The 26,541-nt window shown below is 44.4% G+C and overlaps 1 protein-coding gene across 9 annotated transcripts in view; it reads left to right on the top strand.

The window, feature by feature from the left end:
• MIB2 (MIB E3 ubiquitin protein ligase 2) overlaps positions 1-26,541 on the top strand; it is a 46,190-nt gene that overhangs the window by 15,327 nt on the left and 4,322 nt on the right. For all 9 annotated transcript variants that reach the window (XM_071448762.1, XM_071448761.1, XM_071448755.1 and 6 more), the window contains exons 3-17: positions 2,537-2,708; positions 6,579-6,685; positions 9,397-9,591; positions 12,028-12,170; positions 13,921-14,028; positions 15,101-15,205; positions 16,440-16,602; positions 17,978-18,111; positions 19,801-19,949; positions 20,596-20,752; positions 21,879-22,033; positions 22,516-22,642; positions 23,249-23,479; positions 24,815-24,993; positions 25,618-25,802. In XM_071448762.1, coding sequence (XP_071304863.1) covers positions 2,537-2,708; positions 6,579-6,685; positions 9,397-9,591; positions 12,028-12,170; positions 13,921-14,028; positions 15,101-15,205; positions 16,440-16,602; positions 17,978-18,111; positions 19,801-19,949; positions 20,596-20,752; positions 21,879-22,033; positions 22,516-22,642; positions 23,249-23,479; positions 24,815-24,993; positions 25,618-25,802 — 2,310 coding nt within the window. The remainder of the gene's footprint in view (positions 1-2,536; positions 2,709-6,578; positions 6,686-9,396; positions 9,592-12,027; positions 12,171-13,920; positions 14,029-15,100; positions 15,206-16,439; positions 16,603-17,977; positions 18,112-19,800; positions 19,950-20,595; positions 20,753-21,878; positions 22,034-22,515; positions 22,643-23,248; positions 23,480-24,814; positions 24,994-25,617; positions 25,803-26,541) is intronic.

Below are 26,541 nucleotides of genomic sequence, written 5' to 3'. Positions count from 1 at the left end.
TATTTGTGTGTGTGTGTGTGATTTGTAAAGAATTGAATGTAATGTTTCTCTGTGCAAAGGCTCTGCTGGAGCAGGACATGAGCAAGGGCACAGCCCCTGGCCCTGCCCTTCCTGCCCCCAGCACCCCTGCCCCAGTGCCAGCCTCTGCTCGCTGCCTGCACAGCCATGCTGGGGTTTGTCGGTGGCCAAATAACCCAGCAGTAATTTAGAACCTTATTTGTGTGTGACTGTGTGATTTGTAAAGAATTGAATGTAATGTTTCTCTCTGTGCTAGAGCAGGGTTTGGGCAAGGGCACAGCCCCTGGCCCTGCCATTCCTGCCCCCAGCACCCCTGCCCCTGTGCCAGCCTCTGCTCGCTGCCTGCGCGGCGATGCTGGGGTTTGTCGATGGCCAAATAACTCAGTAATAATTTAGCACCTTATTTGTGTGTGTCTGTGTGATTTGTAAAGAATTTAATGTAATGTTTCTCTCTGTGCTGGAGCAGGGCATGGGCAAGGGCACAGCTGCCATTCCTGCCCCTGTGCCAGCCTCTGCTCTCTGCCTGCACAGCGATGCTGGGGTTTGTTGGTGGCCAAATAACTCAGTAATAATTTAGCACCTTATTTGTGCATGTCTGTGTGATTTGTAAAGAATTTCATTTCATGTTTCTCTGTGCAAAGGCTCTCCTGGAGCAGGGCATGGGCAAGGGCACAGCCCCTGAGCCCCTGGTGCTGCCATCCCTGTGCCAGCCTCTGCTCACTGCCTGCACAGCAATGCTGGGGTTTGTCGGTGGCCAAATAACCCAGCAGTAATTTAGAACCTTATTTGTGTGTGTCTGTGTGATTTGTAAAGAATTTCATTTCATGTTTCTCTCTGTGTGATTGGTAAAGAATTTAATGTAATGTTTCTCTCTGTGCTGGAGCAGGGCATGGGCAAGGGCACAGTCCCTGGCACTGCCATTCCTGCCCCCAGCACCCCTGCCCCAGTGCCAGCCTCTGCTCGCTGCCTGCACAGCAATGCTGGGGTTTGTTGGTGGCCAAATAACCCAGCAGTAATTTAGCACCTTATTTGTGTGTGTGTGTGTGTTTTGTAAAGAATTAAATGTAATGTTTCTCTGTGTAAAGGCTCTGCTGGAGCAGGGCATGGGCAAGGGCACAGCCCCTGGCGCTGCCATCCCTGTGCCAGCCTCTGCTCGCTGCCTGCACGGCGATGCTGGGGTTTGTTGGTGGTCAGGGAGTTCCTGGTTTTTTTTGCAGGCCCCAGGGATGTGAAAAATAACTCAGTAATGATTTAGAACCTTATTTGTGCATGTCTGTGTAAAGAATTTAATGTAATGTTTCTCTCTGTGCAAAGGCTCTGCTGGAGCAGGGGCACAGCCGCCTCCTGTCCCTGTCCCAAGTGCTGGGACAGCCTTTGGCACCTGGGACACCTTTGGCACCAGAGTGCCAGATTTGGCACTCTGCAGTGCTGGAAGGGTGCTTCTAAAATCTCGATTTTCCCTGGAATTCCTGTGGATCTCAAAGGTCCTTTTCTAGAAGGGTTTGGCACTTTGCAGTGTGCAATTAGGGTGGATCTAAGATCCTGATTTCCCCTGGAATTCCTATGGATATCAAAGATCCTTTTCTGGAAGGGTTTGGCACTTTGCAGTGTGCCGGAAGGGCAGTTCTAAGATCCTGATTTTCCCTGGAATTTGTGTGGCTCTCAAAGGTCCATTTCTAGAAGGATTTGGCACTCTGCAATGCTGGAAGGGTGCTGGAAGGGCGGTTCTAAGATCCTGATTTTCCCTGGAATTCCTGTGGATCTCAAAGATCCAATTCTGGAAGGATTTGGCACTCTGCAGTGCTGGAAGGGTGCTTCTAAAATCTTGATTTTCCCTGGAATTTGTGTGGCTCTCAAAGATCCTTTTCTAGAAGGATTTGGCACTCTGCAATGCTGGAAGGGTGCTGGAAGGGCAGTTCTAAGATCCTGATTTTCCCTGGAATTCCTGTGGATATCAAAGATCTTTCTCTAGAAGGGTTTGGCACTCTGCAGTGCCCAAAGGGCGGTTCTAAGATCCTGATTTTCCCTGGAATTCCTGTGGCTCTCAAAGATCCTTTTCTGGACGGATTTGGCACTCTGCAATGCTGGTAGGGTGCTTCTAAAATCTCGATTTCCCCTGGAATTCCTGTGGCTCTCAAAGGTCCTTTCCTGGACGGGTTTGGCACTTTGCAGTGTGCAATTAGGGTGGTTCTAAGATCCTGATTTTCCCTGGAATTCCTGTGGATATCAAAGGTCTTTTTCTAGAAGGGTTTGGCACTCTGCAGTGTGCCGGAAGGGCGGTTCTAAAATCTTGATTTTCCCTGGAATTCCTGTAAATAACAAAGGTCCTTTTCTGGACGGGTTTGGCATTTTGCAGTTTGCCAGAAGGGTGCTTCTAAAATCTTGATTTTCCGTGGAATTCCTATGGATATCAAAGATCCTTTTCTAGAAGGGTTTGGCACTCTGCAATGCTGGAAGGGCGGTTCTAAGATCCCGATTTCCCCTGGAATTCCTGTGGATCTCCCTTTCCCTTGCGCAGGTGTCCGGCACCCCAACATCATCTGCGACTGCTGCAAGAAGCACGGCATCCGCGGCATGAGGTGGAAGTGCAAGCTGTGCTTCGACTACGACCTCTGCACCCAGTGCTACATGAACAACAAGCACGACCTGGCGCACGCCTTCGAGCGCTACGAGACCGCGCACTCCCAGCCGTGAGTGAGCCTCCCGCCGCAGCCGGGGAGGATTGAGAAGGGGCAAAATCTGGGTGAAGGCAGCTCCTGAAATAGGTTTCTGTGATCCTGATCTTAGGCTGGTTCCTGCTTGAGCAGCCAGCAGCCATCTGTCAGAAGTGCCTCCTTTATCCTCTGCTGGAAGAGTTTCAGGAGAGGCTTTGCTGGGGGGATTAAAAAACCTGGGATTTCTTGCTTTGAGGTCACTTTTGTCTGTAGTTTCTTGCTTTGAGGTCACTTTTGTCTGTAGTTCCTTGCTTTGAGGTCACTTTTGTCGTGTTTTGGCCTTTCTGGAGGTGGATCTCAGTGTGTCCTGGCTGGGATGTGGGTTTGTGTCTCCCACGAGTTGAAAATCTGGTTTAGAGCTGGGCCTTTATGAAGGGTTTTGTGTGATATTTATTTATTTATTATCACAGGTTTATGGGCTACCACTTTACAGGGTCACCATCCCTTCTACTTCTTGGTCCTCTTAGTTATGTTTATTTCTTCAGATAAGAACTTTCTGCAGCAGAAAAATCCCACTGAACACATCAGCCATGCCTGGTGTGAAGGAGCTCTGGCTTGCTGCTGAAATTTAAAGTAGTTTTTGTTTAAATTTCTCCAGATCAGTCAATTTGGAGGGATTAATGTGATGTTTATGGGCTGCCACCTTACAGGGTGCCCATCCTTTCTGTTTCCTGCTCCCTTAATTGTGTTTATTTCTTCAGATAAGAACTTTCTGCACCAGAAAAATCCCACTGAACACATCAACCATGCCTGGTGTGAAGGAGCTCTGGCTTGCTGCTGCCAATTTAAAGTAGTTTTTGTTTGAATTTCTCCAGATCAGTGGATTTGAATCTCCCATCCCTCTCTGTAAAAGCAGGGGTGATGCTGCTGTTCCAGATGCAGCTCAGGGGTGTCAAAACCCAAATCAGCCCCTCAGAGAAGCTGGAGCAGGCAGAAGATCCCCAGGGAGCCACAACTTCATTCTGGACACTTCATGCTCCCAAGTGCTCTCTGGGCCCTGCAGTAATTTAATATCCTTGGAATTTGCAGGGCAGAAATGGCTGCAGACTCGTGCTGTCATAATTAAATCTGTTATTACATTTGTTATTAAAGGCAGCAGCACAGTGATTAAATTTATCCCAGGGGTATTTTTGCATCACACTGGGTAACTTTGGTTGTTATCCAGTATTTGAAGCAAAACATTGAATTAGATTAAAACCTTGATAAGAATCTTTGGCCGAGGAGATTTGGTGCTTGCATCAGAATCGGGGTCAGAATTTTTGGTGAGGCTGGGGAATTCTGGCACTTCTGGCCCCAGAATTTCAGCAGGACAGGAGATGGGAGTTTCTCACAATTTCCTTTTTTAAGGAAACTCAGCTTTCTAAATTGATCAGCTTTGTTTTTTTGGTCTCCATCCACAAATTTCAGAGGAGGTGGCAGGTTAATGTGAGAGGGTTGAGCTGGGGAATGGCTGCTGTTACATGATAATCCAAAAAGGGAACTTCTGCTAAGAATAGAACGAGGGGTGGATATTTTGCTACTTAAACATCTTAAGCTCAGCTTGGTGCTCTATTTTACTATCACTAAGAATCTTTGCATTGAATCCCATCCCTTGTGAGAGGAGGCTTTGGAAGAGAGAGTTATATTTTTATCACTTTGTCTCAGGGCTTGGCTCGGACATCTTTGATAAATTATTAGAAAAAGCATTGAACAAAATGCAGTGGAGACATCCAGGCTGTTTCAGAGGCTGTACCCAGATCCATGCTGGTTTTTGAAGCCAGTCTGTAGTGCCTGACAGTGCAATAAAATGAATGCTGAGCACTGGCTCTTTATAGCTGAGCCTTTCCCTCCACTGTCATTATCTTCTTTCATAACAATATCCAGCCTTGATGGTGCTCAAAGCAGACAAAAATCTCAACCCTCCAAACACAGGGCCTTCATTTTCCTCCTGCTGAGCTCCAGCCTGGCTCATTCATGAATATTAATTATTACTCATTATAACAGCAAGGCATAAATAGTCCCTCCCTCTTTTGAAACCCACAGGGTTGTAAACCACAGGTGGGAGATCTGCTAACAGGTCAAGAAAAGGAAAAGACTTAAGCATTTGCTGGATAAGTAAACACTTAAGTTCAAGCCTAAGCTTTTTATCCCCCTGAGTCTCCACCTTCCCTCTGGAGGTATTAGAAGGAAAAGAAATGCTCTGAGGTCAGCCCTACCCCCAGGAAGCTTCCCCTCCCCTCGCCCTGAGCAGCAGCTGCTGAACTCGGGCTGCCCTGTCTGGGCTGGGGCTTGCCAAGAGCCTGTCTGGCTCCAGGGGCATGGATTGGGGCACCTGGAAAAGGGATTGGGGTGCCTAGAAAGGGGATTGGGGCGCCTAGAAAAGGGATTGGGGTGCCTAGAAAAGGGATTGGGGCACCAAGAAAAGGGATTGGGACACCAAGGAAAGGGATCGGACCCTGAGTGAGCAGCCAGGCAGGACCCTGTGGATTTTGGTGACTGACGAGGAGGCTTGGTGGATTTTACCTCGAAAAGGGATTGTGCCCTGGCTGAGCAGCCAGGCAGGACCCTGGGGTATTTTGGTGGCTTTGTGGATTGTACCCTGAACCTGAGCAGCCAGACAGTCCCTGTGGATTTTGGTGACTGATGAGAAGGCTTTGTGGATTTTACCTCAAAAAGGGATTGTACCCTGAACCTGAGCAGCCAGACAGTCCCCACGGATTTTGGTGTCTTGGTGACTGATGAGGAAGATTTTTGGATTGTACTCTGGCTGAGCAGACAGGCAGTCCCTGTGGATTTTGGTGGCTTTTTTGATGGTACCCTGGCTGAACAGCCAGGCAGGTTTCTCTGGGTTTTGGTGGCTTTTTGGATTGTGTCCTGAAAAAGGATTGTACTCTGAAAAGGGACTGTACCCTGGCTGAACAGCCAGGCAGGTTTCTGTGGATTTTGGTGGCTTTTTGGATTGTACCCTGGCTGAACAGCCAGGCAGGTTTCTCTGGGTTTTGGTGGCTTTGTGGATTGTGTCCTGAAAAAGGATTGTACTCTGAAAAAGGACTGTACTCTGGGTGAGCAGACAGACAGTCCCTGTGGATTTTGGTGGCTTGGTGACTCATGAGGAGGATTTTTGGATTGTACTCTGGGTGAGCAGCCAGGCAGGTCCCCGTGGATTTTGGTGGCTTGGTGACTGATGAGGAGGATTTTTGGATTGTACTCTGGGTGAGCAGCCAGGCAGTCCCTGTGGATTTTGGTGGCTTTTTGGATGGTACCCTGGCTGAACAGCCAGGCAGGTTTCTGTGGATTTTGGTGCCTTGCTGGCTGATGAGGAGGATTTTTGGATTGCACTCTGTGTGAGCAGCCAGGCAGGTTTCTGTGGATTTTGGTGCCTTGCTGGCTGATGAGAAGGATTTTTGGATTGCACTCTGTGTGAGCAGCCAGGCAGGTTTCTGTGGATTTTGGTGCCTTGCTGGCTGATGAGGAGCCTTTGTGGCAGCCTGGGGACAGCAGAGGGGCCGTCTCTGTGACATTATGGGCATTGGGAGCTGCTTTAACAGGACATCTGACCCCCTCTTCACCATCACGTAGGTGCCTCTCTCCTTCTCCCTGCACTGGGGGGTCTGTGCTGGGCTGGGAGTGCAGGGCAGAGCCTGGAACGTTCCAGAATTCACAGCCCTACTGCTCTGAGCTGCTCTGAGCCTCTGCTTGCAGAACGTGCTGGGCTCCATCCCTGCCTCCCTGCAGGGCCACCCCAAAAATGTCATTACCCTGAAATGAGGGGGGTCCTCGTGGCACAGCCCTCAGCTGGAACGGAGCTTTGGCACTTCTGCAACAACAGCAACAAATTCATTTCTTCCTCTGGTTTTGTTTTCGCAGGGTCCTCGTGAGCCCTCGGCAGAATCTGACTCGCATCACCCTAAAAGGGACTTTCCAGGGGGCTAAAGTGGTGCGTGGGCCTGACTGGGAGTGGGGCAACCAGGATGGTAAGCTGCTTTTGGATGGCCTGTGGAATTTGATTTTTTTATATATATTTAAATGTATCTATGTTAAAAATATTTAATTTTTAAATATATTTTGATTTTATAGTTTATAGTTTAAGTTATTTAATATTTAATGTTTTTATTTTCTTTTTATTTAATATTTGATGTTTTTCTTTTCTTTCCATCTTAATTTATATTTTATATTTATATATTACTTTTTATATTTCATATTTTAATCTTAATTCATATTTTATATTTATATTTATATTTATATTTATATTTATATTTATATTTATATTTATATTTTCTTTTTATAATTTAAATTTTAATTCTTATTTATATTTTATATTATAATATTTAATTTATATGTTTACCATTTATATTTACATTTCTAAGTTCATGTTTATATTTTTGTATTTATAATTAATAGTTATATTTTATTCCTATTTTTATATTTATCTATTTTAAAAAATATATAGCTATTTATTTATATATGGTTTTTTAGCCGATTTTGGGGTGTAGTGCCTGTTCTGCTTTCTGTAGGAATTGAAACCTTCAGGCTGAGACTGCAGTGGGACACAAATATTATTTTAACTGGTTTTGGGGTGTAGTGCCTGTCCTGCTTTCTGTAGGAATTGAATCTTCAGACTGAGACTGTAATGGGCCAAAAATGTTATTTTAACTGGTTTTGGGGTGTAGTGCCTGTCCTGCTTTCTGTAGGAATTGAAACCTTCAGGCTGAGAATGCAATGGAACAAAAATGTTATTTTTTAACTGATTTTGGGGTGTAGTTCCTGTCCCCAGGTCAGTGACAGCAGTTGCTGAGTGCTGCCCCAGGGCTGAGGGAGCTTTCCTGCCCCTTTGTCCCAGAGCCCTGCACACACCCTGTGATGTTTACAGCTCCTTTTCCCCCTCAAGAATTAAGTCAAAAGTTCAAAGGTTTCCAAAGTTGACTCTGCCATTTATTGCAGCCCTGGGTTCAGGGGAGGATGGGGATCCTTGCAGGGGCTGAGAGTAAATAATCAGCTTATTCTCAATGCAGCTTATCCATCCTCTGGAGATCACAGCAGCATTTACATGTCTGAGACTTAGGTTGCTGACAGTGCTGCTGACCTGAAAGCAGCTCCGTGAGCAGAAGCAGGGAGAGGAGCCCTGAATCCACCCCTCAGCTGCTCTCTGCTGGGAAAAAAAAGAAATTAAGAATTTAGTTTCTTTAAATGGGATAACTGAATCTGAAATTAAACAGAATTTAAATAGGATAACCCAGAATTTAACTGGATAACTATAGCTCCAGCACTGGTTCTGGATAAATCATTTAAATGTCTTCCTGGGAGTGAAAAATCAGCTGTTAAGATACACATTGCAAGAATTCTGGCTCTGGTTTTGGTGGAGCTGCCCCATCCACAGCCATGGGCTTGTCGTGAGTAGAGCTGCCAGCAAACCCCAAAAACCTTTACATTGTGCTGAGGAATGAGGAGTTCAGCTCCTTCAGGCGTTGGATTTCAGGATTTGCAGATAATCAGGAGTTCCTCAGTGAGACAGATCTTGCTGTCCTTGTTTGGAGAAGTCCTGGGGAAGTGTTGGGACTTGCCCAAATTGGGAATCTGCAAGCCCTGATTGCCTTCACTGTGTTGTCTCTTGGATCAGAGTCCCAGTGCCCAGCCACATCCACCTCCCCACATCCATCCTCCTCTTCTGCATCCTTCAGGCTCCTTTCGTGAGGAGTTTATTTGATGTTCCCCCTCCTGGACGGGGTTGGGGGGAGATTTAAAGATCCTGGGTGGATCTTTAGCACTTGGATCTTGGATCTTGCAGCACATGGATGGGGTCGGGGAGAGATTTAAAGATCCTGGGTGGATCTTTAGCACTTGGATCCTTGATCTTGCAGTGCATGGATGGTGGTGGGGGGATATTTAAAGATGCTAGGGGGATCTTTAGCACTTGGATCTTGCACATGGATGGGTCTGGGGGGAGATTTAAAGGTGCTGGGTGGATCTCTAACAGTTGGATCCTGGATCTTGCCCGTGGATGGTGTTGGGGAGAGATTTAAAGATGCTGGGTGGATCTTTAGCACGTGGATCTTGGATCTTGTACGTGGATGGTGTTGGGGAGAGATTTAAAGGTGCTGGGTGGATCTTTAGCACTTGGATCTTGCAGCACATGGATGGAACTGGGGAGAGATTTAGAGATCCTGAGTGGATCTTTAGCACTTGGATCTTGGATCTTGCAGCACATGGATGGGGTTGGGGAGAGATTTAAAGGTGCTGGGTGGATCTCTAACAGTTGGATCTTGGATCTTGCCCGTGGATGGTGTTGGGGAGAGATTTAAAGATGCTGGGTGAATCTTTAGCACTTGGATCTTGCAGCACATGGATGGGGTTGGGGAGAGATTTAAAGGTGCTGGGTGGATCTTTAGCACTTGGATCTTGGATCTTGCCCGTGGATGGTGTTGGGGAGACATTTAAAGATGCTGGGTGGATCTTTAGCACTTGGATCCTGGATCTTGCAGCACTGCTGAGTATTTTTGTTGCCACAGTGTGGTGCCATGACACCACGTGTGCGTTCCCCAACTAGGCCACGCTCCTGCACACCAGGAATCCTCCACAGAATCACTCCAAAATCAACTTTAACACAGAGATCCCCTCCTAATCACCCAAAACGAGTTGTCTCATGATCCAGTTTTCCTGATTTACCTTTTTTTTTCCCTCCCCTCAGGGGGTGAGGGCAAGACGGGCCGCGTGGTGGATATCCGGGGCTGGGACGTGGAGACCGGCCGCAGCGTCGCCAGCGTCACCTGGGCAGACGGAACCACCAACGTCTACAGGGTGGGCCACAAGGGAAAAGTGGACCTCAAATGTACCGTGGAGGCTTCTGGGGGCTTCTACTACAAGGAGCACCTCCCAAAATTAGGTGGGTTTGGAGACAAAGCTTTGCTGGGTGAAGTCTTTGTTGAGGGGTTGTGATCCGCGCGGCCGTTGGCGCTGCTGGAGCCATTTTTTTGTTTGGAAGACAAAACCACCTCCTGGTTTTCTAAAGTTCCCACATAACGAGCAGCATTCGAGAGGATTTGGTTTGTGTGTGAACATCCTGCTTGATCTCAGAGTGATTGATGAAATTTAGTTTGGACTTTCAGTGTTAAAACCATCAGATGCCCACAGTTCTATCCCAAGGAATGCAACCTCTGCTGGAAATGCAGGAAATTCCCACTCTGCTGCAGAGAACCCAACTTTTCTCACTTTTGTCACATTTGTCAATCCAAAGCTTTTCATTCTTCAGGCAGGCTGGTGTTCACTGTGCTTTTAGAGAGCAAACACTCTCCTGGTGGAGCCAAAAGGGGGAATATGACCAAAGGGAGAGTTTGGAGAATGGAACAATCAAAAAAATTAGAAAAAGTGATGTGAAAAAGTGATGACTGTACTGGCAATTTGCTGCAATCCCCCTTTCCTCTAAGTCCAAGGAGACTCCTTGTGTTTTTGGACTTGAAGCTTTTTTTTACTCAGTTGTAGTTTAGCTGTGGGGTTGTTTTTCTTTTAACGAGGTGCAGGGACCACCTTTGGCTCCCCTGAAGGAAAACAGAAGAGGGGGCAGTTCTGGTGTTTGCAGCAGCACAATCAGGGCTTTTTAGCCCATAAAACTTTTCAGGCAGGTTTTTCCCAGCCCTTCTCAAACTTTTCTCTCCCTGAGCACCTTGGCCAAGAGCATGAGGGGAGGGAAGGGTGGGATGAGGAGCTGGATTCCAGGGGTGGGGATGCATGGGATGGGTGGGAGGGTAAGGAACTGCTCAGAGTGAATTCTGTGCCTGCCTGTGGTGGGGAGAACTAATTTTGGGTGCTGTGTGGGCATGTCTGAACAGCACCTGTGGGTGAGTGGATTGCTAAGAACAGCTCCTGGTGTCTGCCACGGCCTGAGAGGCATTCAGAAGGGACAAAATGGCTCTTGCTGGAGCTGTTTTATTAATATAGTGTAATTGCAATAGGATTGTAATTGTAAAATTGTAAATTGTAAAATAGAATTGGAATATCATGTAATTATTAGTGTAATTAGAGTTAAATCCTACTGATTTCTCTGCTGCCCTATAGAGTGTATAGGGCATGAAAAGGGGTTTTAATATAGTGTAATTATAATAGAATTGTAATTGTAAATTGTAAAATCGAATTGGAATATCATGTAATTATTAGTGTAATTATAGTTAAATCCTACTGATTTCTCTGCTGCCCTACAGTGTATAGGGCATGAAAAGGGGTTTGCACCATTCTGCCCCAGTTAATGTTAATTTTCAGCCCTTGTAAGGCACCCAGGGTGAGTGAGTGCACCCTGCATGCCTGTGGTGCTGTCCTGCAGAGTGTATAGGGCATGAAAAGGGGTTTTAATATAGTGTAATTATAATAGAATTGTAATTGTAAATTGTAAAATCGAATTGGAATATCATGTAATTATTAGTGTAATTAGAGTTAAATCCTACTGATTTCTCTGCTGCCCTATAGAGTGTATAGGGCATGAAAAGGGGTTTTAATATAGTGTAGTTATAATAGAATTGTAACTGTAAATTATAAAATAGAATTGTAATATCATGTAATTATTAGTGTAATTAGAGTTAAATCCTACTGATTTTTCTGCTGCCCTATAGAGTGTATAGGGCATGAAAAGGGGTTTGCACCATTCTTCCCCAGTTAATGTTAATTTTCAGCCCTTATAAGGCACCCAGGGTGAGTGAGTGCACCCTGCATGCCTGTGGGTGCTGCCCTACAGAGTATAGGGCATGAAAAGGGGTTTGCACCATTCTGCCCCAGTTAAAGTCAATTTTCAGGCACCCAGGGTGAGTGAGTGCCCCCTGCATGCCTGTGGTGCTGCCCTACAGAGTATAGGGCATGACAAGGGGTTTGCTCCATTCTGCCCCAATTAATGTTAATTTTCAGCCCTTGTAAGGCACCCAGGGTGAGTGAGTGAGTGCCCCCTGCATGCCTGTGTATGTGGCATGAAAAGGGGTTTGCTCCATTCTACCCTAAATAATGTTAATTTTCAGCCCTTATAAGACACGCAGGGTGTGTGAGTGAGTGCCCCCTGCATGCCTATGGGTGCTGTCCTACAGAGTGAATAGGGCATGAAAAGGGGTTTGCTCCATTCTACCCTAATTAAAGTCAATTTTCAGCCCTTATTAGGCACGCAGGGTAAGTGAGTGAGTGCCCCCTGCATGCCTGTGGGTGCTGCCCTACAGTGTATAGGGCATGACAAGGGGTTTGCACCATTCTGCCCCAGTTAATGTTAATTTTCAGCCCTTATAAGACACGCAGGGTGAGTGAGTGAGTGCCCCCTGCATGCCTGTGGTGCTGTCCTTGCTGTCCCCAGGGAAGCCAGCAGAGCTGCAGAGGAAGGAGAGCACAGACAGCCATCCCTTCCAGCACGGGGACAAGGTGAAGTGCCTGCTGGACATCGACATCCTGCGCGAGATGCAGGAGGGCCACGGGGGCTGGAATCCCAAAATGGCTGAGGTGAGTCCCTGGGTACCATTGCAGCCTCTCCCTCCTTCTGCACTGCTCAGGAAATCACCAGAACATCTCCGTGTGCCCTCAGAGTTGAACTGAGTCACAAATGCAGATTTTTGTTTTTTTAGTGATAGGAAGCTGGAGTCAGAGTTATTTTTAGGCTCTGTTGGATGAAAATGGCCTCGTGGATCTTTGCAAAAGTCTTGGAAGCAAAAAAAAAACCCAAAAACAACAACAGTCTAGATTGTTTGTTTTTAAATGAGCCACGAGTCTTTCCTTTGCTGTTCTGGATCCATTCCTTGTTTGGCTTTTTTGTGCTGTGCATTACTGGTAATTAAAGTTTGTGTTTTGTCAACACTGGCTCTGTCCTTGGCCAGGGATAAAATTTCTCAGCCCATATCAGATTTTTGGAGCTTAATCTTGCCTTTAAATTAAGTGCCATCAGTCTGCTGTCACCTGTTGTTTTAAAAAACCACAGAGAGTGGAGGAAATAAAGATAGAAATGGCACTCATTACTGTCAATAGCATGAATAAATACCATAAAACTATAAGATCTGTTAAATATCTATCCTGGCCTGACCTCCCCTATAGGTGAGGAGACTTTTTGAAACCAGGCTTTGAATTAATGTCAAGGCAAACTCTGTTATTTCAGTTTCAATGTGGAAATCTTTTAACAGAAATATTTTAACTGAAATATTTTAACTTTTAACTGAAATATTTTAACTTTTTTGGGTTTTTTTTTTCAGCCTGGCAGGCAGGGACTTGGCATCTTCTGATGAACTTTAATAAAGCTGCCAGTGGAGCTGTGAGATTTTTAATTCCAGCTCAGGAATGCACCCCCAAAGTAGATTTTGGGTGTTGCTGTGTCTGTTGCTGGTTATTAAATCTCTGTGCTCCTGAATTCCTGTTTTTTGGGCAATGCAGGGGTAGAGAGGGATATTAAACAGAGAAACAGGAATTGGGAAATAATGGGATGAATGGGAAAATGCAGAATTTAGGACTCACAGGAATTTAGGAATTGGAAATGCTGGCATTAAGAGGAAAATCCAGAATTTAGGACTGGCAAATGCTGGCATTAATGGGAAATGCAGAATTTAGGACTCACAGGAATTCAGGAATTGGAAATGCTGGCATTAACAGGAAAATCCAGAATTTAGGACTGGGAAATGCTGGCATTCATGGGAAATGCAGAATTTAGGACTCACAGGAATTTAGGACTTGGAAATGTTGGGACTAACAGGAAAATGCAGAATTAGGATAGGGAAATGCTGTGATTAACAGGAAAATGCAGAATCTAGGATTGGGAAATCTGGGATTAACAGGAAAACATGGAATTTAAGACTCACAGGAATTTAGACTGGGAAATGCTGGGATTAATGGGAAAATGCAGAATTTAGGACTCACAGGAATTTAGGACTTGGAAATGTTGGGACTAACAGGAAAATCCAGAATTTAGGACTGGCAAATGCTGGCATTAATGGGAAATGCAGAATTTAGGACTCGCAGGAATTTAGGACTTGGAAATGCTGGCATTAACAGGAAAATGCAGAATTTAGGACTGGGAAATGCTGGCATTAACAGAAAAATGCAGAATTTAGGACTGGGAAATGCTGGATCTGTATGAAAACACAGAATAAAGATGTGGGAGCAGCGTGGATGGGGAATGCTGGGTGATTTACCCTGGGTACCTTCTCTCCCCTCTGTGAACCGAGGTGATTCCTTTAGAAGCTTTCCCTGTTCTGTTTTCTGTGCCCAGTTCATCGGGCAGACGGGCACCGTGCACAGGATCACCGACAGGGGGGACGTGAGGGTGCAGTTCAACAGTGACACCCGCTGGACCTTCCACCCCGGGGCTCTGACCAAGGTGGGTGCTGGGAATGCTGCAGGAGCTCTCTGGGAATGCTGCAGGAGCTCTCTGGGAATGCTGGGTGGAGCCCAGAGGTGCTGAAGGAGCGCTCAGCTCTTCTCAACACAATTATCCTGGGTTTTTTTTTAAACTTTTCTATTTGCCAGTCCTGAAGGTAAACTGCGTTTCTTAATTTCAGCTTCCAGTCCCTCATCCTTCCGCAGCTGCCTTGCCCTTGTGCTGAACCTCTCCAACAATTTCCCTTTGGTTTTTTCTTTCTGTTCTTCCTTGTTTTGTGTCTCCACGTTGTTCTTTTTTGCATCTTTGTCTCTTTGATTTCTCCTGAGTCTTTAATCCAGCTCTTCTAATTTTGTGGCTGCATTTCTAAAGCTCGCAGCTCTGGCCTTCCCCGGAGGTTTGAGGGCTTTGAGAAGTGGATAATTAGAAATAGAGATAATTAGGTATAGAAGAAGCTGCTGGAAGACCACAAAATTCTGACCTGAGCAAGGTCACAGTGCTAAAAACTCCCAACACCAGTGGAAAGTGCAGTGTCAGACTGTTCTGCACAAAGTCAGTCTGCTCTGAAAAGTGTGATTTGACAGGGCTCCCTTCCTAGCTCAGAGAGCAGAGGGAGCATCTGGCAAATTCCCAGCACAGATAAACCCTGCTTTCCCTTTTCTGTTTGAAATAACAAACATTTCACTTCCTTATTAGAGTGAGTTAAAACCTCCAGGGCCAAGCCAGGTGTAAGGAGGAGATGGACCAAGAAAACTTCTGTGCTTTATCTGGTGTTAATAATAAACCTTTTGGAGCAAAAGAAGCTAGGAAACTGTTCCAAATTATTGGAACAACTGTTCCCAATTATTTCCCTACTTAAATGTTCACTTGGCCTAACAGAGAACTGGACTGTGTTTATTGTCTTGGTAGCTGCATTTATGTTTTGCAATTCTGTTTTTTGACTCAGTGGGTGTCTCGTTTGTTGGGATTTTTGGGAGTGGGGTGGAGGGAGCTGATCACTGTTAATTTTTTGTCTCTCTGTCTGTGTGGTGGCTTCATCCCCCAAAAGCTTATGACTTTCTTTTTCTTGTAGCTCAACACCTTTTGGGTTGGTGATGTGGTCCGGGTGATAGATGATATGGAAACGGTGAAGCGCTTCCAACCTGGTCATGGGGAGTGGACAGATGAGATGGCACCTGTGAGTGTGCTCCAGTTCCAGGACAGTCCAGTAACCTCCTGACCTTCCCCAAGAAGGACATGGGCTTGTCCCCCACCCCAAAATTCCTGCTGGGAAGTCCCTGCCCAGCCCCTGCTGCTGGTGGCTCTTGGTGACGCCGTCATGGCCGCGGCGCCCAAACGGGACAAGGGCGAACCCAACAAAAAGGATTGGGCTGCCACCAACTCTTGGGAGAGGTTTCCATCACCAGAGTCCTCTTATGCCCTCCCTGACTCTCTGGAGTGAGGCAGGGAGGTGGAAAAATCAGCCCAGCATGGCTAAAAATTGGGATGCAGGTTCCTCCAGGAGCAGTTAAAGCCCAGAGGAAACCATCCCCAGTCCCAGCTTGATCAATTCTTGTCAGGTTCCTCCAGGAGCAGCTAAACCCAGAGGAACCTGCCCCCAGTCCCAGTTTGATGAATTCTTCTCAGCACCTCCCTCCCAGCCATTTCCAGTGTGTCTGGAAAACCCTTCCATGGACAAGGGGGAATCCAGCAAAAAGGATTTGGCTGCCACCAACTCATTGGAGAGGTTTCCATCACCAAAGTCCTCTTATGTCCCTCCTGTCTGAGGCAGGGAGGTGGAAAAATGGCCTGATCAGCCCAGTATGGCTAAAATTAGGATGCAGGTTCCTCCAGGAGCAGTTAAAGCCCAGAGGAAACCATCCCCAGTCCCAGTTTGGTCAATTCTTGTCAGGTTCCTCCAGGAGCAGTTAGAGCCCAGAGGAAACCATCCCCAATCCCAGCTTGATCAATCCTTCTCAGGTTCCTCCAGGAGCAGTTAGAGCCCAGAGGAAACCATCCCCAATCCCAACTTGATCAATTCTTCTCAGGTTCCTCCAGTTAGAGCCCAGAGGAATCCATCCCCAGTCCCAGTTTGATCAATTCTTGTCAGGTTCCTCCAGTTAGAGCCCAGAGGAACCTGCCCCCAGTCCCAGCTTGATCAGTTTTTCTCAGCACCTCCCTCCCAGCCATTTCCAGTGTGTCTGGAAAACCCTTCCATGGCAAAGCAGTGAGAGAGAAACTGCTGAGAACCTTTTGGTGTCCTCGAAGTGGGAGCTGTCTGTGAATGTGTCACTTGTCCAGTGCTTCTTTTCACACAGCAGGAGCTGCAGCTTTACAAAAAAAAAAAAAAAAAAAAAATTTAAAACCCCCTGGTTTTGGGTCTGGGAATTTTTGCAAAAAATCTTTTTTTTTTTTTCTTTTTTCCTTTACAGACCCTGGGGCACATTGGGAAGGTGATCAAGGTCTATGGTGATGGAGATCTGCGAGTGTCAGTGGGGGGACAGTCCTGGACCTTCAACCCTGCCTGCCTGACAGCCTACCAGAGGGAGGAGGAGGCCAACCTGATGACCACAGAGAGTGCCAAGGAGCCCAAAAGTGAGGGACAAACCTGGTCCCAGCAGGCCTGGGAGGTCTTTGGCCCAGCTCTTGGGGTGGGGGCAAAATCCAAGTGTTCTTCCCTGGGTGGAGAAGGGAAGTTTGGCTGTGCTGTACTGGGCAGGCAAAGCTGGGCTTTGGGAAAATGCAGGATTTGGGACTGGGAAATGCTGGGATTAATGGGGAAATGCAGGATTTAGGACTTGGGAAATGATGGGATTAATGGGGAAATGCAGGATTTAGGATTTGGGAATGATGGGATTAATGGGGAAATGCAGAATGTAGGACTTGGGAAATGCTGGGATTAATGGGGAAATGCAGGATTTGGGATTTGGGAAATGCTGGGATTAATGGGGAAATGCAGGATTTAGGACTTGGGAAATGCTGGGATTAATGGGGAAATGCAGGATTTAGGACTTGGGAATGCTGGGATTAATGGGGAAATGTAGGATTTAGAACTCACTGGAATTTAGGGCTTGGAAATGCTGGGATTAATGGGGAAATGCAGATTTCAGAACTCACTGGAATTTAGGGCTTGGAAATGCTGGGATTAATGGGGAAATGTAGGATTTAGGATTTGGGAAATGCTGGGATTAATGGGGAAATGCAGGATTTAGAACCAACAGGAATTTAGGGCTTGGAAATGCTGGGATTAATGGGGAAATGCCGGATTTAGGATTTGGGAATGCTGGGATTAATGGGGAAATGCAGAATTTAGGACTTGGAAATGCTGGGATTAACAGGAAAATAGAGAATAAAACTTGGCTGTGCCTTACTGGGCAAGCAAAGCTGGCCTTGACAGGAAAACACAGATTTTAGGGCTTGGAAATGCTGGGTTTAACAGGAAAATAGAGAATTTAGGCCTCAGAATTGCTAAGCACAGCTCTGCCCTAGGTTCAGCATTTGCCTCATCCCTGCTGTGTCTCAGTTCCCTGCTCCATCCTGTTTCCTGTACAAGGACACTGATCCTTGTGAAATACTCCAGGGCTGTGCGTGGAGCTGTTGTGAAATCAGCAATTGTTTTTAATTGTTTTTGCCTAATCTGCCCTCAAATCGAGTTTGGGATCACATGGTGCATGGAGGGGATTTTTTTTCTTTTTTTTGGTGCTTTTCACATCTGCTCAGAATTTTTTTTTTTTTGTGGCCTGACCATCTTTATTTCCTCTGAGTGTCAGGATCATGTGGGAGAGAGCACAGACTTTGCCAGGACTTTTGTTTTTTTTGTTGTTGTTTTTCTGATATAGATGGATCTGGAACTGTTTGCTCAAATCAGACTTGAGGCAGAACTTGCAAAATTTTTTGACTTTGCACCTTCTGCCACCTGTGTCCCCTCAAACACTGAGAGGTGTGGGGTGAATTTTTGCCTCTTTTTCAGGTACTTTGGTGACTGTCCTGGAGAAGCTGCTGTCCCAGAGGACAGAGTCAGAGCATGCAGGGTGCCTGGTCATTTGTGCAGCCCTCAACAATGCAGCTAAAATCCGGGAGCTCCTCCAGAAATACCCAGACAAGGCAAGTTTGGAAGACAAAAATGGTTATTTTTCCTTTGTTTCTTCTCTTTAAAACATCATAATCAAATTTTGTACTCAGGCAGGGAAAAGGATGTGAGGAAAGCAATACATTTGTCAGGCTTAGTGATATCTCCCAACAGCTGGAATATTACTTTGCTGGAATTTCTGCAAGGATTGCAATTGCTGCAAGGATTAAATTCACAAATTAAATGTGCATATTTTATGCCTCTGGTTCGTGGCAATAAATCTGAACTAAAGTCCTTGCAGCACCTTTGCCAAGCTGGCTTTTCCCAGATTTCCTTCAGCTGTGGAATGAGGGAGAGAGGGGTTTATCTATAGGAAAACAGGAGCAGAAATCAGAGATTTGCTGGAAAAGAAAGGCAGGGCTCGTGTCTGGCTGTGCCTGTCCTTAGAGGACCTTGTAAAATCACAGTGTTGGAATCAGGAGGGAGAGAAGCTGCCCAGATCTGTGCAGTGCCTTATCTCACGTCTGACTGGGGCAGGGAGCTGGGCTGGGCTCCTTGCTGGACAATTGCAGAATGCCAAAATATCAGGATCACATCTCCAAAACCTCCTCCAGGGAGGGGCTCTGGGTTTAGGAACCACCAAATCTTGTGTCCTTGGAAACCATGAGTAACAAAAAGAGGTTTTGTTGGGGGTGTGGCTGTGGGGCTGTGACCCAGGATCGGCTCTGAAGAAGCAGATTTAGTGGTTATTTGTCTGGTATTTGTTATACTTCTTTATTTATAAACTTGAGTTTAAGTTTATAAATAAATTTAGGTTATAAATAAACTTCTGGGCATGGGAAGGAGACACAAATATCTGCAATTCTCACGTTGATCCCAGATAGGAAAGTCCCAAGAGTCAGGAATCCATTATCTGATCAGTTATTTTAATTATACTTCATTTCTATTTAATACATATATTAATAAATTAGCTGTTTCTGTTAGAGTCTTACAGAGAGATCAGGCTGGATTTGAGGCTGACTCAGAGCAAGTTGGGATTTCTTGGCAGGGTTTTTCCAGTTTATCAGCTCTGTCTGCCTGCTGTAGGTGGAAGAACAGCAGTGACCTCTAATTCCTCTTTGCCCAAAGGACTCTCCCATCATTTTGAGCCTCTCCTGTGCTCTGACTGCTGCAGGGATAAAACCTTGATTATCAAATTGTTCTCCTTGCCAACCCACTGAGGTTTTGTGCCTCCTTCTCTTCTCCTTATCCTCCACTGCCTTCAGAAGCTGCTTTGCCTTTTCTGTTACCTCTTTTCTACAGTGCCTTTAATTCTCCAGAACTCTCACTGCAGCACTGGAGCCCTGAGGTGTCCCCTGCAGCCCCTGAAGTGCCTGCAGCAGCACAGCCCAGCCCAGCAGGGACTTGGCACCTCCAGAGCTTTATGCAAAGCTTCATTTGATTTCCTCACCCATTTTCCTCTGGGGAAGGGAATTGTTGGCAGAGCTATCAAGGAGCATTCTGCTCTCAGGCACAGAGTGATTTGGCAGCAGGGCTCTGTTCTCTCTAAACATGCTGCCCTCTTCCCCTTCCAGAACGTTCTGGGACAAGCTCAGCTGGGCACTGCTGAGACCCAGTGGTCTCAGTGATCCCCAGACCCTGTGGGATTGCTGGGCTGTTCCCACCCTGCTCCGGACACAAACCAAGCTCATCCCTACATTTCTGTGTCTGTGCCCTTCCCAAAGGTGGATGCCAAGAACCAGGGCAGGACTGCCCTGCAGATTGCCTCTTACCAGGGGCACCTGGAGGTGGTGAAGGCTCTGCTGCAGGCCCATGCCAACGTGGACCTGCGAGACGACGAGGGGGACACGGCGCTGCACTATGCGGCCTTTGGGTAGGACACTTCTGCCATATTTCATGGAAAATCTTCTTGTGAAGGTTTTTTCCCTCTTGAGAAGCTGGGAGGCTTCAGCTGCTCCATGTTTTGTTGTTTTAGAATGTGATTTGGAGAATTGTGTACTTAGAGTTGTTTACTTAGCATGGAAAATTGTTTTTACTTGATGACCGATGACAGCTACTTGTGTCGAGGCTGTGAGCAGTCACAAGATTTTATTATAATTTTATTTTTTTTTATTCTTTCCTAGCTTTTTAAATGAATTTTTTTTCTATTCTTTTAGTATAGTTTTAGTATATAATATATATCATAAAATAATAAATCAGCTTTCTGAGATACTGAGTTAACATTCTCATCTCTTCCCTTGTGCTGGGAGCACCACCACACACCTCCCCACTCCTGCTGGCCCTGATGGAAATAATAATAATAATAATAATAATCCCAACTCTAACAAAACAAACAAAAAAACCCCCAAACAAAACAACAACAACAACAAAAACTTCCCAAAAACCCCCAGTTTTTTTAACACTAAAAGGAAGCAGGGTGTGGCTGAGACGATACAAAATTTCTGATTCCTGCTGCTTTGCAAAGAGAAAGAATTGACTGGAATGACTCAAATCTGCTTTTTTTCCCTTGCTTTAACCAGAAACCAAGCTGAAGTTGCCCGTGTGCTGCTGGCCAAGGGGGCCAGTGCAGACCTGCTGAACAATGCCAAGTGCACAGCCCTGTACGTCGCCGTCAGCCAGGGCTTCACCGACGTGGTGAGAGCCCTCTGTGAGCTCAGCTGTGATGTCAACCTCCCAGTAAGTTTGGGGTTATTGCAGGAATTCGGGCCTGGGAGGTGTTGGAGGATTATTTTGAGGTGGTTTTTTTTGTTTGGTTTTTTTTTGGTTTTTTTGAGGTGCTTCCTCGTGAGAAAAATTTGATTTACAGCCTGGAGGGAAGCTTAGGTTAATGTAAGAATAGAATAGGCAGACATTAAACAGAAAAAATTTGATTTACAGCCTGGAGGGAAGCTTAGGTGAATGTAAAAATAGAATAGGCAGACATTAAACAGGAAAATAATAAACTTATGTTTCTATGGTTGTAAGAATATACCTTAAGTAAGAAACTCTATTGATAAAATAGTGAAGAGTTTGTAATGTAAAAGGGTAGTTATATAAAATAAGCTAAGAATTTAGAAGTTACAATAGAAACATTTATATAGACGTGAGACAGAAAGCCATTAGATAAAAGTGCAACAAAATTAAGTAAAGGTAATAAGGTATAAAAACAAAATAAACCTTGTAACAACTATTTTGATCTATTTTAATCTAATATATATTAGATTAAAAATTATAAACTATCTTATAACAAAGAATTTGTGGCTACTCTTAAGCTACTGCTTACTCCTTTAAAATCTCACAACCTCTGAGATTAATGTTTATCTAAAAAATAAATCATCCTTAGCCCAAAAATAGTCCTATCCCTTCATTATTAACAGCAATAATAATGCTTCTTTATGTCTCACACCGTCTGTGCCTTGGAGAATTCAAATTTGTCCTGTGAAAAGGCACTGGGAAATATTCCTGAATTTCAGTACCCTGGATTCCAGCTTTGATTCTGCTCCTCCTTCACCACATCAGCATTTTCTGCTCTGCTCAGCCCTCCAGGGAGAGCTGAGCTGCTGTTCCTGTGTGTTGTGCCCACACTCCTGTTCCCAAAACCAAGATTTTTTAACATTTTTAAGGCAGGCAGTGATAGTGACCTGGACCCAGCCTATTTTGAGGGTTTGTTGGTTTTATTGCTCATTATTTCTTTGTAGGTTTTATTGTGCTGTGTGCTGGGCCATCCCTCAGAGCCGCTGGTCAGGAGTTCCAGCAGCTCCCGGGGGTTTCCTCGGGGTTCCTGGGGTTGGTAACCTGGGTTTGCTTTGCTCTCCATGGGTAGGATTCCCAGGGAGACACCCCCCTGCATTATGCCATCACCCTGGACTACAAAGTGGTGATTGAGATCCTCACTGAAGTTCCAAACATCGATTTCACTGTCCAGAACTGTCAAGGCTTCAACCTGCTCCACTACGCTGCCCTGAAAGGCAACAAGCTGTAAGTTACCTTTATTTTTTTCTTTCCATTTTTATGCCTTTTTCAGGTGTTAATTTGTGCTGGCTGGCTGAGGAAGTGGCAGATGTGGTTCTGGGTAGTTGGTTAAACATTTTTTTTGGGTTTGGATTGGCTCCTTCAGCCCTTCACAGGAAACTCCTGCCTGCTTTCCCCATCCCATCCTTCTCATGCTTCCCTGGGCTGGGAAATCTCTGTTTCTGGACAGTCTCACATATTTGGGTCTTAGTTAAGCCTCTGGAACTCTTCCAAAAATAAATCTCCTCATTATTTTCAAAGCAATGTGGCCTTCCCCTACTTTATTAAATAAGAACTGAAGGGTTGTGTTGTATTCCTGTGATTGTTTGTGGGTTTGAGGGACTGCTCCTCATTGCTGGTGTCATGGTAAAACATGGACATTGCTGGCTCCTGAACAGGAGAGGCAGAAATTCATTGTTCCATCTTCAATAACCTCTCCAACTCTGCAGAGCCATAAAGAAAATTCTGGCCAGGGCTCGACAGCTGGTGGACTCCAAAAAGGAAGATGGATTCACTGCCCTGCACCTTGCTGCTCTCAACAACCACATGGAAGTGGCTGAAATCCTCATCAAAGAGGTAAGAAATTAAACCAAAATCAAGAAATTCAACCAAAACCAAACACCTGTCAGTGAAATTGTCTGACAAGTTGGTGCTCCTTGTGAGGAGCAGATAACTCAGCTGAAGCCAGCAAAGGTGCAGGGGGGTTTGGGAGCTGCCAGGCCCCACACCCTGAGTTCTGCAGCCCAGCCCAGCAGCCCCGTGCTGCAATTCCTGCCCCACCTGCCCCGGTGCAATTCCTGCTTTCCCAGGGTCCCCCGAGGGGTGATTTTACATTATTGACTTCAAAGCATCTACAACATGGTATAACTAAAACTGATAAGCCAAAAAACCACTTATTGCTCATTGTAATTAGGAAACAGTTAACTCCTGATTGTGATGGTGTGAATTATAACATCTGTATTGTCTCATGAGACTGAAAATAGAATAAAAGTTTTTAAAACATGTCTCAGCTGCCCCATCCCTGGGTCAGAAAAGGATATTACTGTCTGACAAATCAGTGTGAGGAGCACTTTAGCTTGGCTAAACTGTCCAGCAAAGGTGCAGTGGGGTTTGGGAGCTGCCAGGCCCCACACTCTGGAGTTCTGCAGCCCCATGACCTCAGTGCCATTGCTGCTTTTGCAGGGTCGCTGTGATGTGAACGTGAAGAACAGCAGGAAGCAGAGCCCCCTGCACCTGGCAGTGATCCAGGGCCACGTGGCCATGGTGCAGCTGCTGGTGAGCCAGGGCAGCGACGTCAATGCTGAGGATGAGGACGGTGACACCGCCATGCACATGGCCCTGGAGCGCCAGCAGCTCATGGCCCTGGCCCTGGAGAAGAGGGACGGGGAGATGGGAGCCACCCTCCTGGCCAAGGTGAGCACAGCTCCAGCAGGACACCTGCAGAAGGTGGTGTTCTGGTGAATTTTGGGGGATTTTTTTTTGGTATTATATGTGATATATATTTTAAAGTATATATTAAATATATGTATTGCTGTTGTTGTTGTTGTTATATTATATTATATTATATTATATTATATTATATTTACTGTATTGTATTATATTATACTATATTATTATATAATATTGTATATTATTATAATATATATTATATTATATTATACTATACTATATCTTACTATATTATACTATATTATACTATATTACATTACATTATATTATATGTTATTATTGTTATATATTGTATTATATTATATGTATTATATAGTATATTATATATGTTGGGTTTATATATTATATGTTATTATATTGTATGTTAATTATATATTATATTAAATGTCAATGATTTTAATGTTTAATATTATTAAATTTCATAATGATATTAATTTATTTTAGTCTATTTTTATTTTTTTGTTTTTGTTTTTACTTTTATTCTTTTATTATTGTTGTCATTATGTTTTATTATAGCTAATTATTTTAGGGTTTTTATTTTTATTCTTTATTGATGATGATGATGATGATGATTATTATTATTATTATTATCATTATCATTATTATCATCATTATTGACTATTACTATTATATTTAAAATTATTAGAATAAGTGCAGCCACCCATTGCTCTTTTTTACCTGTTGGTGCCTGGAAAAGCCCAGAGCATTTCTCTCCCATGCTGCTCTTCCCAAAGCCCAGGAGATGATGGCTCCAGTGCAGGCCCAAACTCCTGCAAGTCCCCAAGAGGGCTCTGTGCCTGTCCCTCCCTGTATTAATTACAGTATTAATTACAGTATTAATTACAGCAACACCATCTCCAAGTGCTGTAGATTCCTTCCCAGCTGATTTTACTTGCCCTGCCTGCCCAACTCTGGCTGCTGAGCTCAGTGGAATTTGTGACTTGACTTTGAATTATTTGGGATCGTGCGCATCAAAATCTGGCTCTTGAGTTTGGCTGTCACTGAGGGCCCTGCAGCAGCAGCTGCTCTGGGGGGCCTCCAGCTTCTTCATTTCAGAGAAATAAATGCCCATTTTCTCTGATTTGTGGGGATCAGCACCAGGTAGGGTCACTCTGAGGCCCTGCAGTGTACAATTTGAACCCATTCTTTACAAAAAGAATCTCCGTGTGCTTTCAGAAAGTTGCACTTCCAAGTTTTAAGTACAAGGTTTAAGACTTTATTTAGATTTTGGTGCAAATCACAGCAGAAGTTTGGAAGCTTGGGAGTATATTTGAGAGTATTTTTCTCAATTTCTTTTAGCTGCAGGCCTCTGGCTTGCTGGGAAATGTGGAGCTGAACGTTGGGACTGCCATTGCCTGCTACTTAGCACAAGAAGGAGCAGATATTAATTATGCAAATCATCGGGGAAAGTCTCCTTTGGACCTCATCACAGATGGGAGGATTGTCCAGATCATCAAAGACTTCTCACAGAAATTCAGGTGAGCCTCAGGAAACCTTGGAAATCAGAGCTTCCCCAGCCCTGGTGTCTCTGCAGGAAAATCTTAAAATGTAACAGAAAGTTCACATTGTATGCATCTGTATGTAAATTTTGAGGTAAGAAATGTTGATTTAAAAATGTTACAGAATAGAACAGACAATTCTTGAGAGAGAAGCTGAATTAAAAACAAGCTTTAAAGGATAACTTTACAAAAAAAATATTTAATACTTTAGAGAAATAGAACTGTGATCCAAGAGGGATGGAGAATCTCTGAGACCTCTAGGGCTGTTCCAGGAGCAATGGATTTGTAGAAAATTCTTAAAATGTAACAGAATGTTCACATTGTATGCATCTGTATGTAAATTTTGAGGTAAGAAATGTTGATTCAGAAATGTTATAGAACAGACAATTGTTGAGAGAGAGAAACTGAATTAGAAACAAGTTTTAAAGGATAACTTCACAAAAGAGAAGATTTAATACTGTAGAGAAACAGAACCACGAAACCCAAAATAAAAATTTTATTTAAAACGCCCTTGTAGTTCCCCCACCTGTGAGCCAGAACCAGGCTCCATCCGACATCCCCATGGCTGGGGGAGCTGGTGGCTCAGATTTCTGCCATTTCCAGGGACCAGCAGGTGTCCCCTGCCAGCTCCAGCGTCACCTGCAGCCTTCGCCGCGTGCACACCACGCCCAACACCGTGACCAACCTCAGCGTGGCCAGCGCGGCCGTGCCCTCCGAGTGCCTGGTCTGCTCAGAGCTGGCCCTGCTCATCCATTTCTTCCCGTGCCAGCACAGCATCGTCTGTGAAGGTGAGTCCACAATGGGGTTTTTTATTTTTCCCCCTCCCACCATTATTTTTTGTCACAGAAGCATTTGATGAAAAAATCTTTTTGTTAGGATCATTTCCTCCTGAGAAGCTGAGAGGCCTCAGGAACAAAATGTTAACAATGGTTATATTATTTACCTAATATAATTATAAATTATATATAATAATACTATATTATTTGTATAATGTAAATATCTCTCTATATAGGTATTATATAATATATAATAGGTATTTCCTATTATATATTATATCTTTATATTTAAATATGTAATATTATAATCCTATTATATATTATATATTAAAATATATAATAGGAAATACCTATTATATAATATATAATAGGTATTTCCTATTATATATTTAAATAATATTTATATTATTTAAATATATAATAGGAAATACCTATTTATATAATATATATTTATATAATATATTTATATAATATATATTTATATAATATAATATGAATGATATAGTTATACATATATAATTATAAATATGCTGCTGTGGAATGCAACGGGTGCATCTTTGATTGGTCTCATGTGGTTGTTTTTAATTAATGGCCAATCACAGCCCAGCTGGCTTGGACTCTCTGAGAGTCACGAGCTTTTATTATCATTCTTTTCCTTTTCTTGCAAGCCTTCTGATTAAATCCTTTCTCCTATTCTTTTATTTATAATATATTTTATATACATATATATATATAATATTATATATTTTGT

Source organism: Agelaius tricolor, unplaced genomic scaffold (genome assembly GCF_023055355.1).
Source record: "Agelaius tricolor isolate 1412-34295 unplaced genomic scaffold, bAgeTri1.0.p SCAF_28, whole genome shotgun sequence".
Taxonomy (NCBI): domain Eukaryota; kingdom Metazoa; phylum Chordata; class Aves; order Passeriformes; family Icteridae; genus Agelaius; species Agelaius tricolor.
This window is presented reverse-complemented; position numbering and strand designations above follow the sequence as displayed.